Below are 13865 nucleotides of genomic sequence, written 5' to 3' on the forward strand. Positions count from 1 at the left end.
GTAAACTATATTTATTTGATGTGATCAGAATTCAGTGAATGCATAATACTTATTGTGTGGTAAACCACAGAGAGGAATGAATACTCTCTTGGGAGCCAACATAAATGCGTGATTGCATGATTTGTTTATCTCTGGTGTCACCGATAATAGACTGACAGAAATGTGGTCCAGGTTTTTAAAATAAGCAGTTTTCATTTATACATTGGTCAAGATTCTGACCTGATAACCTAAAGGCTGCGTGCCTGTACATCTGCTTTGAAATATCTCTGCCACCTAGTGGTAAGAAAATCTAAATCAAGCAGTTCGAGATTATGTGAGAAGATAAACTATTCTGTGTACTCTGGGTTATGCCTTTCCCTCCAGTGAATGACCACATGCCATGTGCAAGATTAGAGAATTCCTTGAATACAAGCCACATTTAGGGATCAGAGATGTCAACAGGACTGGCTGGACTTGGATTTTTTTTGGTGTGTGTGTGTGTGTGTGTGTGTGTGTGTGTGTGTGTGTGTGTGTGTGTGTGTGTGTGTGTGTGTTTCCCTCAGCTGGTGCTAGCAGCAGCACACTCCTCTGACTGTGAGGCCTGGTTACTACTTGTTGCTGGTACTACTGTTCACGGTGCAGCAGCCCCAACAGCTAACATGTCTGTTAGTTTGGCACATTTTATTGCATCTATTTTTGTTTTTACTATTTTCTCTCAGCTTTCCAGCTCCACCTTCTCGCCATTTGATCCGTGAGCGCACAGCATAGCTATGGGAAGGGCTGGTCACGTTACGAGATTTGATTGGGCAATCCAGTGTCAGTCATGAAAATGAACCAATGGACTGCTGTCACTGCTTGTTCGGACGGTGCACAGTGGCCCTTCAGGCAAAAAAGTGATTGTCTTTCAAATTTTTTTTTTCAATTTTTTACGTTAATGTCTTTACTTATATTGGGAAATAGACTTTATGAGCATGATTTACAAATGGGGTTATATATAAAATTTCAAAATTAACAGTTTTTCAAGTGATGACTTTGTGTTATTGTACCTACTTTATAACCAATCCAACCCTTTATGGCCACTTAAAATATCCTTATAGACCTATTGTTATATTTGTTGCAATTTCTGCTATTCTCTTGGCCAGATTACTCTTAAAAGACATTTTTTAATGTAAGTGAGACCTTTTAACAGGATAAATAAAGGATATATAAAAGTCGCTTTGCCAAAAAGTGATTGCGGCTTTCACCTTGTGACAGGAATGTCGTTTGTGGCTCAAGATGACTTGATATCATTCATGATGGACTGGACACAATTGACATATGTTTCACATATTATAGGCCAAAAAGTTATTTATAGCAGTTTAAATACAGGCAATCACTTTTTGGCAAAATGCTGGAAATCAAGTTTTGGCACAACTCAACCCAAAAGTGCGTTGTTCCACCGAGAAAATGATGAGTCGTAGCCCTTTAGAGTTTTTCAGCAAATACAAAATGAAGTTTTTCCTTGTTTTTCTGACTGAGGCCAAATTGTGAAGAAATTAGCGATGCTATTTAATGAAACAGCATCACATAAACACAAGTCTTATAGGACAGCCGGCCTTTTCTGAGAAAACAGCTAGAGGAATCATAATGGGGGAATCATAATGAACGACAAACAGTACAGAAGGTATCATGATTATAATAATTAATTAAGCCTTAACAAACAGTAGATGTAAACAAATAGATATTTAAACAAAATAAAAAAAACAGACAAAACAATATTGCTCACAAAAATAAAAGAAATATATAGACCTGTGTCTTTAGTTTTAGTCAAATCTGCTGACACTTAAAATTAGAGGACACACTGATCTATTTATTGAATTTTATATTACAAAGCCAATTACCTTCACAAAGTGCTGTGTTTGCATCACCCCTGAAAACTGACCATATTGTAAAATTATATATAAAAAAGAAACTTACAAACAAACGTCTTGATGCATGCTCAATCATCCTGGTAGGGAAATCGCTAAGACTGAAGACGTCACTTGGATGAGTGATGGAATGTTTTTCCCACTGAAAACGCTATGTCCAGATGAACAGAATCAACTTTTTGGGACTTACAAACAAACAAACAAACAAACAAACAAAAACTGAACTGAAATGAGAAAGCCCACCCTGGAAACGTACTAGAACTAATGTACTGAACTGGAAAAAAAAGATAATTAAAGTAAATCAGGAAATTAAGTAATCATGAAACTGTATATCTGAATAATGCATGGTCTCTATGCAAGTTTAAATAGACAAATATTAAACAAGATATTAAAATGTCCTTTAGTATGTGCTTGGCACTATCAAAAAGAATAATAATATGTCCTACTATTCTTATGCAGATGATACACAGTTGTGCTTTTTATTTTCTTTAATCATCTAACTACTGTTCACAGTTTAATAAGCTGCACTGATAACATTAACTGATGGATGTATAGAAACTTTTCAGAACTGAACAGAGACAAGACAGAAATATTTGTGATTGCACCAAAAATGTCAGAAACAGAATTTTGTCCATGTTTATCTTCTTCTCTCTGAACACAGTGAGCAAGTCAGGAACCTTGGCATTATTTTGGAACGTGATCTCAGTTTGGATAATTATACAAATAAGGTCGCCAGAACAGCTTTCTACCACTTAACAAGTGTATGAAAAGTTAGAAAATATATTTCTGAGACTGACTTTGAAAAATTGGTCTATGCATTCATATCAAGCAGGCTAGACTACTGTAATGATCTGTTTGGCCAAATCATCAGTAGGGTTACTTCAGCTTGTTCAGAATACAGTGGCCAGAGTCCTTACAGGCACATTGAAATTTGAACATATTCCCCCAGTACTGAAGTGACTTCACTGGTTTCCAGTTCAGGACGGAATTAACTTTAAAATACTTCCTACAAAAACAAACAAAATACAAAAATTCAGCAGCCAGATTTTTTGGTGTCAGTATACTACACAGCGATTGGCTCTCTTTACTCATGATGAAGCAGCCTGCCGCTGATCCTACGTCATCAACACGCGCCCGCTGTTCTCCCCGCGCCATTCCTACAAGCGTGTGTTTCCACCTCTCGTTACATTACCACTGGCAGCGCTTTAGCAGCCACTGTTACAAGCACAGATTCTGTTTTCTACTGCTTTTCTTTTAGGTGAGTCCAGCTTCATATGTCTTTGAAGAAATATTTAATTGGTTGCCAGGACAAATACTACTGACGGACGTTGGTTTGGATAGAATAAGTTCAAGCTTGCTAGCTAGCCAGCCTCAAGTTAGCTTTGGTGTTTTGGGGTATATGCACGATTATGAACTCTGCCCACCCGGTTCTTTAGTGAGTGAGCGGTATTTTGATTATAGATGATGCGCACTGGGGCAAGACTACAGCAAGTTGGACTATATTTGCGAATCCTACAGCAGTAGTAAAAGGAAAATGTGAATCACATTAGTTTAGAATTTCTGCCCCACTATTACCCCACGCCACTGAGCTTGTTTTGGTTCCTTCTGTGCTTCAGAAACAAACTAACCCACTGCGTAGACATGCTAGCGACTGCGTTTGTGCAATCATAACAAATCCTTGCTTTGACTAAAGGCCTGTAGACACATATAGCTATATATAGTGTAAAATGTCCAGGCGTGTGTTACCGTAGCTTTAGTTAGAGGTAAATCAGTAAATGTACCGATAGCCCCTGCAGTTGCCACCCTAGCTTTCTTGTCAACCGAGCCAACATTTGACAGCAAGCTAGTGTTAGCGACAGAAGCTACGGCAAGTGCAAAACAATATTTAGCTGCCTACCGCTGGATTAGCCTCATGTGTTGGCAATTTACGCGTGGGTGATATAACCCCCAAATTATTTCACGATATTCAGGTAGTAGCATTTAATGTATGTAAATTAAGGGGTATTTTCTATCCTTTTCCAATTAGCTGTTGTCAAGAGTGATTACTGAAAGAAGGTGCCAACAGCTTTAAATCCAGTGACACAGCATATGATTTAAAGTATAAAATAACACTTTAGCTTAACAGTAAATAAAGTATCTTAACCTTGTAACGCTTCAGAAACTGCACAGCATCGTCAGATAATAAAACTATAAAATATTTTCTGCGTGGGATGATCTCTCCTGTGTTGAGCTTTTTAACAGAATGCGAAACGCCCAGCTTTTCCACCGTGCAATTTTACGTCCATCTTTTGCTCATCATGTGAACTAGTGAGGGCTACAACAGTGGTAATTGGAGTGATTTGTTTGAGTCACACATCATTAGGTGCTGGTATATCTTCCTTTGTAGCTTGGTTGTACTCAGTGGCCTGTTTCTGTCTTAAGTGGCAAAACAAGTTTGTTTCTTCTATCTTCAGCGGGAACAGCTTTCTTTCCCTCTTTTGTGCTTTGTTGGAGATTATTGAAGTAGCTACCCTTTGAGGTACTAAATAGTAATTTGAGGTTGACACATTGGTCTTGCTCCTGCAGTCAGACTTGCCCCAGGTTTGTCTCATTACACTCACCAAGGAGCGTGAATAGCAATTCTCTCTCTCTCTCTGTTTCCAGATTCCAAGAAATTAAACAGCCCATGTTTAAATCCTTACCTTTTGGCTAAAGGTTTTCCTGTAGTGGTTAAATACTGTTATGCAGATTTGGATTATGGATGTTGTGGATGAACAAGTTTAAGGTTGTGAATCTTACAGTGGTAAAAAAAGACAGAGCCTGTCCTCCTGTGCTTTTCTCAGGGGGTTGAGTGTAAGGTTATTAGCTGCTACTGCTGGAGCCAAGACTAGGCTCTCTGCCAAATCCGCCCTTCTATACAACATTTCGAAAACTGGATTTTATCCAAGTTTCTAATTTTTTCCCTCTGCTTTGCAAGCATTTCAGTGCTTGAATGCTCCACATAACACTCATTGTCATTTTGGTACCAGCTGAGTTTCTGTTGCTGCACCCTGTTTTTTTTTTTTTTTTTTTTTTTTAAGCTTTTAGACTGGATTTAAGCTCTACTAAACTTTAAACAAGAGAAGATTAAACCAAAAACACATTTTTCTTTTTTTGTATCATATTTTTTTATTTTATTTTACTGACTAATCACAATTTAACTTTAGTTTCTGCAGTAAACATACAGTACTGTCTAAAACTCTTGAACCAACCTTCATTTCTGTTGCTTCCAATGAGTCGGACTTATAGTGTTGTTTTTTTTCTTCATGGCCTTGAGTGATAGTTCTCCAGTATTGCTACAGGTCTGTCTGTCATGACCATTTTCAGAGGAGTGTATTTTTGTTGAACGACTTACTATGACCTATGAAGCATTCATGTCGAAAAAGGCACCAAATTAAAGGGATAAAGCAGTGTTATGTCTACATACAGTGGTGTGAAAAAATGTTTACCCTCTTCCTGATTCCCCTGTGGTTTGCATATTTGACACACTTACATGTTTCAGATCATCAAATTTTTTTTTTTTTTTTGTATTAGACGAAGATAACCCCAATGAATACAAAATCCAGTTTTTAAAAGATGATTTCACTGATTAAGGGAGGCAAGTTATCAAAATCTACCTGGTAAAAGTAATTGCCCCTCTTGTTAAATCATGAATTAACTTTGATTGACCACATTTTTTGGAAAGCTGAGTTCAGTTTTACTAAACACACTCTGGCATTATTACTGGCAGACCTGCTGAATCAAGAAATCACTGAAATAGAATCTGTCCTGAACCAAAGTGAGAGCCATTATACACAAATGGAGAAAACTTGGAACAGTGGTGAAGCTTCCCAGGAGTGACCGGCCTACCACAATTACTCCAAGAGCACATCGACGTCTCATCCAGGAGCTCACAAAGTACCCAGAACAACATTAAAGAACCGCAGGCTTCACATGTCTCAGTCAAGGTCAGAGTTCATGATTCAACAATAAGAAAGTGACCTGGCAAAAATGGCTTGCATGGCAGAATTCTAAGACAAACTCCATTGCTGAGCAAAAGGAACATAAAGACTCATCTCAGTTTTGCCAGAAACATCTTGATGATCCCAAAGACTTTTGGGAAAATTCTCTGTGGACTGATGAGACAAAAGTTGAACTTTTTGGAAGGTGTGTGTCCCATTACATCGGGCATAAAAGAAACACAGCTTTTCAGAAAAGGAAAATTGCACCAACAGTAAAATATGGTGCTGGTAGTGTAGTGGTCTGGGGCTGTTTTGTTGCCTCGGGACCCGGAAGACTTGCTGAATTCTGCTGTCCACCAAAACATCCTTAAGTAGAATATCCGGCCATCCGTTTGTGACCTCAACTTGAAGCGCCCTTGAGTTCTGCAGCAGGATCCAAGACAAGCCACCAAGTCCACCTCTGAATGGCTTAAGAAAAACAAAATAAAGACTTTGGAGTGGCCTAGTGAAAATCCTGACCTGAATCTGATTGAGATGCTGTGGCATGACCTCAAAAAGGCAGTTCATGCTTGAAAACCCTACAATGGGGTTGAGATGAGCCACAATTCCTCTCTGTAAAAGACTCATTGCACTTGTTGCTGGTGGTAAGGGTGGCCCAGCCATTATTAGGTTTAGGGGGCAGTCAGTTTTTCACACAGAGCCATGTAAGTTTGGATTTTTTTTTCTCCCCGTAATAATAAACACCTTCATTTAGAAACTGCATTTTGTGTCTAATATTTAAATTTGTTTGATGATCTAAACATTTAAGTGTAACAAACATACAAAAATTAGCAAATAGTATTAATAGAAGGGTGACTGTCAAGACGCCATACTTAAGGAAAGAAAATAGAAATAAAAATATGACATAAGTTACAGATGTCAAAACAAAGGATTTTAAATTATTGGACTAAATTATTGGATTATTTGGAGTGAAATCCTTTTTTGCCATTTCTGATTCAGTTTGCATGGAGATGGTCAGGAAAGCGTTGTCAACAGTCACAAGAGTGGAATGTGAGTTGGAAATGAAAGTGTATTCTATAGAAGTACCCCTCCCTGTAAATAAAAGGAGAAAATCTTATTTGTCAAGTGCTTTGTGAAAAATAAGTGAATATTATAATCAGTTGGCTCTGCAGAATGAGCCTTTCATCCTGCAGATGAACTTCGAATTCCACCGTCTTAGACTGCAGCTGGTGACAGTCCTTATTCTGGTCTGCAGGCTCAGTAAACTCACTGTAGCGGCACTTGAATCAGTAGTCACTTTCTGCAGTTTCCAGTTGGAGTGACCCTCCAGTTCGCAGCAGTTCTGCTTCCACTCTCAGAGAAAGCAGAGAACCACATTGCCACAATAACAACCTGGACACTGATCGCAGATAGCATCATTTACTCAGACAAATAAGGGGGGGAATAAGCTCGAATTACTTAAAGTATACTTGGTAACTCTTATGTCTGGGTGGCCCACCAAGGTAAAGTTTATCTGTGAGGAAACGCTTATGAATTTGTAGGTGAATGTTTATCTTAAATCAAGATAACTCTGCTCACAAAGTCGACCTTCATTAATGTCTTTAAGAATTGACTGGTACTAGTCTTACTATAATCGAAATTAATAATGGATAATGTATAATGCATGGACTGTGCACTAAAATAATTGTACTTTGTAATGTGAAAATTACACCGGCCGCAATGCTCCTAATGCATTCTTAATGCACATGTAGTTACAGAAGCACACGGTGTTTTGTGGTGCAGGATATTTACTTTTGGACTGTAGATGGCAGTCTTGTTGTTCCCTATGCTGTTTTTCTAACCTAGTCATGGAAAGTCAGCCACCATACTACTAATGATTTCACGGATGGCACTTAAAATGAATTCTGTGCCAATTTAATATGACTGGTTTGTTAAAAGGATTTTTTAAAAACATTTTTAATGTAATGTATTTGGAATAACACTAATAAATGTATTTTTTTTATTCATATTGTAAATGGCTCATTTTGTTTTGTACTGAGGAGAGTGTTTAAAAAAAGGGAAACAAAATCTGTTAATCCCTTCGTTGAAAGGTTGAGCTCATAATGAAGGATTCATGTTATCAGTGTAGGCCTGGTTAGGCAACAGTTCATTATTCAGACTGTGAAAGTGACTCGGGTACTTCCTTTGAGACTGAAAAACACCTTTGGACGTGTGAAGCTGGGGTGCTTGAATTCTATCTGGGACAGAACAGCTCTTTGTACAGCTGAGATGACTGTCAGTGTTTCTATTAGGTGCGCTTCTCTTTATTCGGAAGGGTTTGTTTCTTTCTCAGTCAGTTTGACAGTGATTTCAGCACTGCTTGATCTATAATAAAAATAAGATGGAAAAAGATGCAGCCACAGACAAAGCAACAGAAATTCCTTGTACTGACATTTTTTTTTTGTAGATGTAATTTGACTGCATCAGCTTTAGCTACACTGAAACTATTTTGAAAGGTTTTACTCTCAGCTCAACCAGAACTTTTCACGGACAGAAAAAATAAATTCTGCTTTCTGTCTGTCTCTCCTTCTCTCCCTCCCCTCTTATGTTTTCCTTCAGATATATCCAGCTATGGATATGGACAGTGCCAGTTCAGTGGTGCTGCAGGCCTTAACCCAAGCTACCAGTCAGGACACAGCTGTGCTCAAGCCTGCAGAGGAGCAGCTCCGGCAGTGGGAGACCCAGCCAGGCTTCTACTCAGTCCTTCTGGTGAGTGGATGATATCAAAGAAGAGAAATAAAGTCTACATCAAAACCACTAAAACTAATAAATAAAGATCTTAATAGGGTATTTTGCTGAAAGTTAGATGCCACCGGGTTTAATTTATCTGCTGAAACGTATCATTTTAGGGCTTCTTTGTTTTCAGATGGATGGAAATATTTCTCTCGGCATTAGAACAGGACACTGAGGAGTAAGATATTTTCTGTTTTAACAGTCTGTTCAGTCACCTTCACACAAAAGTAACTAACAAGTTTTTTTTTCTTTTTTAACCACATCAACTGTCAATATGCAAAAGCATGTGTGGTGACAAAGCTGGTAAACAATGCCCTGACCGGCACCTACCACTTGGTGTCTTTTCACCACAAAGCCCTTGTGTATGGGCTCAAAATGTGGTCATAAATATTTTGTACTTGTAAATCGGTTTTGTACTTGTAAATCAGGATTTGTATGTGTAAAAAAAAATTTGTGTGTGTGTAAAAAAGATTTGTATGTGTAAAAAAAATTTGTGTGTGCGTAAAAAAAGATTTGTATGTGTAAAAAAAAAAAAAAAATTTGTGTGTGCGTAAAAAAAATTTGTGTGTGCGTAAAAAAGATTTGTATGTGTAAAAAAATTTTGTGTGTGCGTAAAAAAGATTTGTATGTGTAAAAAAGATTTGTGTGTGGACTTAGCCAAAAAAAACCCTGCAAGTTACAAGTACGAATTTTGACCCTATTTTTCTTCCTTTCATCTGATTGGTCAATGTCAATGTCATGTCAATCACAAATGTAACAATCCAATCAGAGAACAGATGGGTTTGGCTGTCGGAGGGGCGCTTTTTTGAACTGCAGGTCCTTGAAGGGTAGCAGCTAGGTCCCCTAACTTTCAGTAGCTGTTCAAAGGGTAAAGTTGTGGTATATCAGTGGTTAGAAATACCATTATTACTTTAGGATTAGTTTAACTTGTGTCAGGGCTGACCCGGGACATTTGGCTGTGAGTCACAGTGCGCAGCATAAAAGTCCTTTCACATCAGACGCAGGATGTGCTGCTAATGCTAACTGCTAACTAAAAGCAAAGGATCCAGAATTTGTTGCGCTGGCTGCTGGGCTCTGTGGGTTTTTGCAGCAGCTCTACCTGTACTAGATGCACCTGCTCCTTGTCTTTTCTATCTCTGACTTTATGTCCTCTACAAGAGTTTCTGTTTTTTTTGCTGGTTCTTCAAATGTTCAATAAAAACATGTATGCTAATTCATAACGAAGAAAGCTTTGTAATGAAGACTGTCATTTCCAAAACACTGCCCGCCCCCACCCCGCGGTCCGCAGCGCTGTTGAAAAGGCTGTGGAAGTCCCTGTATTAAACACGTAGAACTGTGACACAAAAATCACCAAACTCGGACGACCACAGACTGTTTTCCTTCGTGGTGATGAAGGAAAACGCTGGGTTGGCATGTAAAAGGGCATTTATTCCCTTCAAAGACCTGCAGTTCAAAAAAAGCGCCCCTCCTACAGCCAAACCCATCTGTTCTCTGATTGGATTGTTACATTTGTGATTGACATGACATTGACCAATCAGATGAAAGGAAGAAAAATAGGGTCAAAATTCGTACTTGTAACTTGCAGGGTTTTTTTTTGGCTAAGTCCACACACAAATCTTTTTTACGCACGCACAAATCTTTTTTACACATACAAATCTTTTTTACGCACACACAAATTTTTTTTACACATACAAATCCTGATTTACAAGTACAAAACCGATTTACAAGTACAAAATATTTATGACCACATTTTGAGCCCATACTTGTGGATCCACAGTGGATCCTCACACATTTTTGTTTGCTGTCTAAACCATACAATACAATACAATACAATGAGATGGATTTCACTTTCATCTCTCTCTGCATTTCGTAAATAAATTGGCTCAGGTTGTGTTCTGCAAGGCTCGAATGATTATTACATTCATGGAACAGTTTATTATTTTCCTTTATATTTGCCAATAATACACTGTAGATTTGGGAGACAACACTGCATGCGATTTCCTTTTCACGTTGGAAGTCTCTCCAAAAATTCCTTTTGAAACTACTTCTCCACGATGTGAAATATAGTGAAACTAACGATAGCTTTTGTTGTCTGTCTCCTCTCGTAGTCCTGTTGCATCTTAGACACGGGATATGTTACATTCCGGGTTTTACAGTGACATGATCTTATTATTCAAACATTGATGATATTTGTTGATGTTACAACAGTTACTGAATGAGCCATGCTTCTTGCACAATGAGTACTATGGGTGAGGTCTAACAGTACATCACGTAATATTAGATGCATTAGGTTAGACTTCCTCTTTTAACCGTATTAGAAGAAAACATTTTCACAGCTACTTTGATAATTTGCAAGATGACATGCTATCTAGTTATGCTGATGCATCCATGCACACTTTAGTAACCTTTAGTAAGTCACAGCAATTAGTAATGTGTAAGTTTGTAAAGACAGCTGTGTGAGGTGAGGTACACAAAGTAATTTGTTGTTAGCTTCTGATTATTCCTGTCTTTATTTGGGGGTGTTTTTTTTATTTATTTATTTGTTTTATTTTTTTTTTAAAGGCAGTAAATGTAGTTACCACTGTTGTGCTATGTGACTAAAAATGCTGAGCGCTCTCTCTTTGGAGAAGCATAAGGGTGGATCCTCCTGATGATGATGCTGCAGATATTGAATCAGTGCTGCAGTATTAAATTAATGATGACGCTGATGAAGGCTACAAGCGGAAACGCGCTGCTTAAGCAATAAAGCTCTTCTGTATACTCAGTGTTGGGAAGGTTACTTTTAAAATGTATTCCATTAGAGATTACAGAATACATGCTCCAAAATGTATTTTGTAACATATTCCGTTACGTTACTCAATGACAGTAACGTATTCTGAATACTTGGGATTACTTAATATATTATCATGCTTTTTACAACTACATGAAAGTACTATTGTGTGATTTTTATTACTATTACTGAAGGTTACTCGCCATACCAACTAGATTTTTAAATCGTAATATAAAATGAGTAACAGTAGGTTGACATTAGGTAAGGCTGCACATTTTGCAGCGATCTCGTACGGAAAACTATTCCGCGCGTATATAAAACAGGTCCGCGGCTCCGAACCGCAGTAAAGGGACCTCTGGCTAAAACGTCGGGTTCCGTGTCGGGCTCATAGCCAAAAACTAGCTTTACTTTGTTGTTTGGGTCAAGTTTGCTAGCGAGAGACAGAGAGAGGCGTTGAAAGGCTGCTCCACCAGAACTTATTGTTTCGGAGGAAAACACGAACACAGAGTACAGTCGAGTCTTAAGAACTTACTTAGAACTGGGCTACACTGTCCATGAGGCTACATTCTTTAGGGCTGTGCCTGTAACACTGCCTATTGCTTTCATATTAAATCATTTTTTGTACAATAGTTTTTAATTATGTGGGCCGCAAGTGGGGGTGACATGGGCCACGAGATTGAGACACAGGCATTAGAGCCTCTTAATATTTGTTTTGTTTGGGTTTCCACCGGCGTGGAATTACCAAAAATAGAGAGGGGACAGCCTAACATAGGAAACAGGAAAAGACCGCCTTGTAATCCTTTTAATTCAACAAAGTATCTGTATTCTGAATACCACCTTTTTAAACAGTAACTGTAATGGAATACTGTTACTCATATTTTGTATTTTAAATATGTAATGGCGGTACATGTATTCCGTTACTCCCCAACACTGTGTATACTACAGGTGTTGCTGGAACTTCCATCTCTTTAGTAACCAGTTAACTCAGTTAACTAATGTAAATACCTAATCAGCAAATTATATGACAGCAAGTCAGTGCAATTAGGCATGTAGACATGACCAAGATGACCTGTTGAAGTTCAAACTCATGTCAGAACAGGGGGAAAAACGGTGATTTCAAGTGGCTTGGCTTGGCATGGTTGTTGGTGCTAGACAGGCTGGTTCTAATATTTCAGAAACTTTGTAATATCCGCTGAACAGCCGCTCTCTGGACAAAAATGCGTTGTTGCTGCCAGAGGTCAGGGGAGATGGCTTCACTGCTTCAAGCTAATAAGAAGACCACAATAACTCCACTTGTTACAATCAAGGTATGCAGAAGAGTATGTGAACACCCAATATGAAGGTGACACACTTGCCAGCTAAGAATAGGAACCTACAGTTCACACGACATCACCAAAATTGACAATAAAAGGTTGCCCCATACTTTGGGCCCCTTAGTACCAATTGAGCATTGTTTAAACACCCGAGCCTACCTGAGTAATGTGGCTGGCCATCTCCATCTCTTTTTGACCACACTTTTTTGTGTAAAGGCTGTTTTCGTTCTCATTTTCTGATGGCTGCTTCCAGCAGGAGTAATGCACTCAAAGTCACAAAGGTCCAAAGATTCCTTTTGATATAGCACTGTACTTCAGTGGCCTTCAAAGTCATGAGATCGTAATCCAGCATAGCACCTGTTGGGTGTGGTGAAATGGGAGAGTCACATCATTGATGTACAGCCAACAAATCTGGTGCAACTGTGTGATACTATTGTGTCTGAGGAATGGGGTCGCGTTGTTGAAGCTGTGCCACAAAGAATTTAGGCAGTTCTGAAGTTTTTTGGTTTTTCCCAAGTGCTTTTTCAACAAAACAAGGGAAGCATTTCTAGAAATACTAGTTTTCTTTAGAAAGCATAAAATATTTGTATTTACACACATTAACAGAATTATTTAAGAAAAACTAAATATTACCAGTGGCAATATTATCAGCTCTCTGGAAAACTAAACTTTTTATTGAGCACAAAGCACTGCTGTGAACTGATGTGTTTTAATGCTTGAAGCTTGTAAAATCAAGTTAAAACTGAAGGTTATCTTAAAAAACAGTATAAAAACTTGAGGAAAAAATATGATACTAAAAACAAAAGAAATCAGATTAAACTTGAGAAATAGAGTTGTTGGTGCTTACATATAAGAAGATGGATATACAAAGTTATCAGAGCGTATAGTGTATAGCTATTGAAAAATTGAAGAGAGAGCCACACAGTATAGAACAAACCTGGCAGAGGAAGGAAGCAAAAGATTTGAAGGACTCTAGAAAGAAAACTAGTGAAAGCTGTGTCTAAAGACCCCAGAACAAGTGCCAAGACATTAGTGGATGACTAGCAAAGTGTCAAAGAAGACGATCCTGCACAGAAATGGACAAAGAAAGGTTTGCAACCTTGCAGGAAACGTGTGAGACTTGTTTAAAGCTACAACAAGTCACAGCGGGCTGTTACCCAGAAAA

The 13865-nt window shown here is 38.3% G+C and overlaps 1 protein-coding gene across 1 annotated transcript in view; it reads left to right on the plus strand.

Annotated features, from left to right (window-relative positions):
* The first annotated feature begins 3019 nt into the window (after nucleotides 1–3019).
* Nucleotides 3020–13865, plus strand: part of ipo11 (importin 11) — a 119577-nt gene continuing 108731 nt past the window's right edge. The window contains exons 1-2 of the mRNA XM_084947468.1: nucleotides 3020–3144; nucleotides 8444–8593. Coding sequence (XP_084803594.1) covers nucleotides 8456–8593 — 138 coding nt within the window. The 5' untranslated portion in view covers nucleotides 3020–3144; nucleotides 8444–8455. The remainder of the gene's footprint in view (nucleotides 3145–8443; nucleotides 8594–13865) is intronic.

The sequence above is a fragment of the Perissodus microlepis genome, chromosome 12 (assembly GCF_051167445.1).
Source record: "Perissodus microlepis isolate ML-2025 ecotype Zambia chromosome 12, ASM5116744v1, whole genome shotgun sequence".
Taxonomy (NCBI): domain Eukaryota; kingdom Metazoa; phylum Chordata; class Actinopteri; order Cichliformes; family Cichlidae; genus Perissodus; species Perissodus microlepis.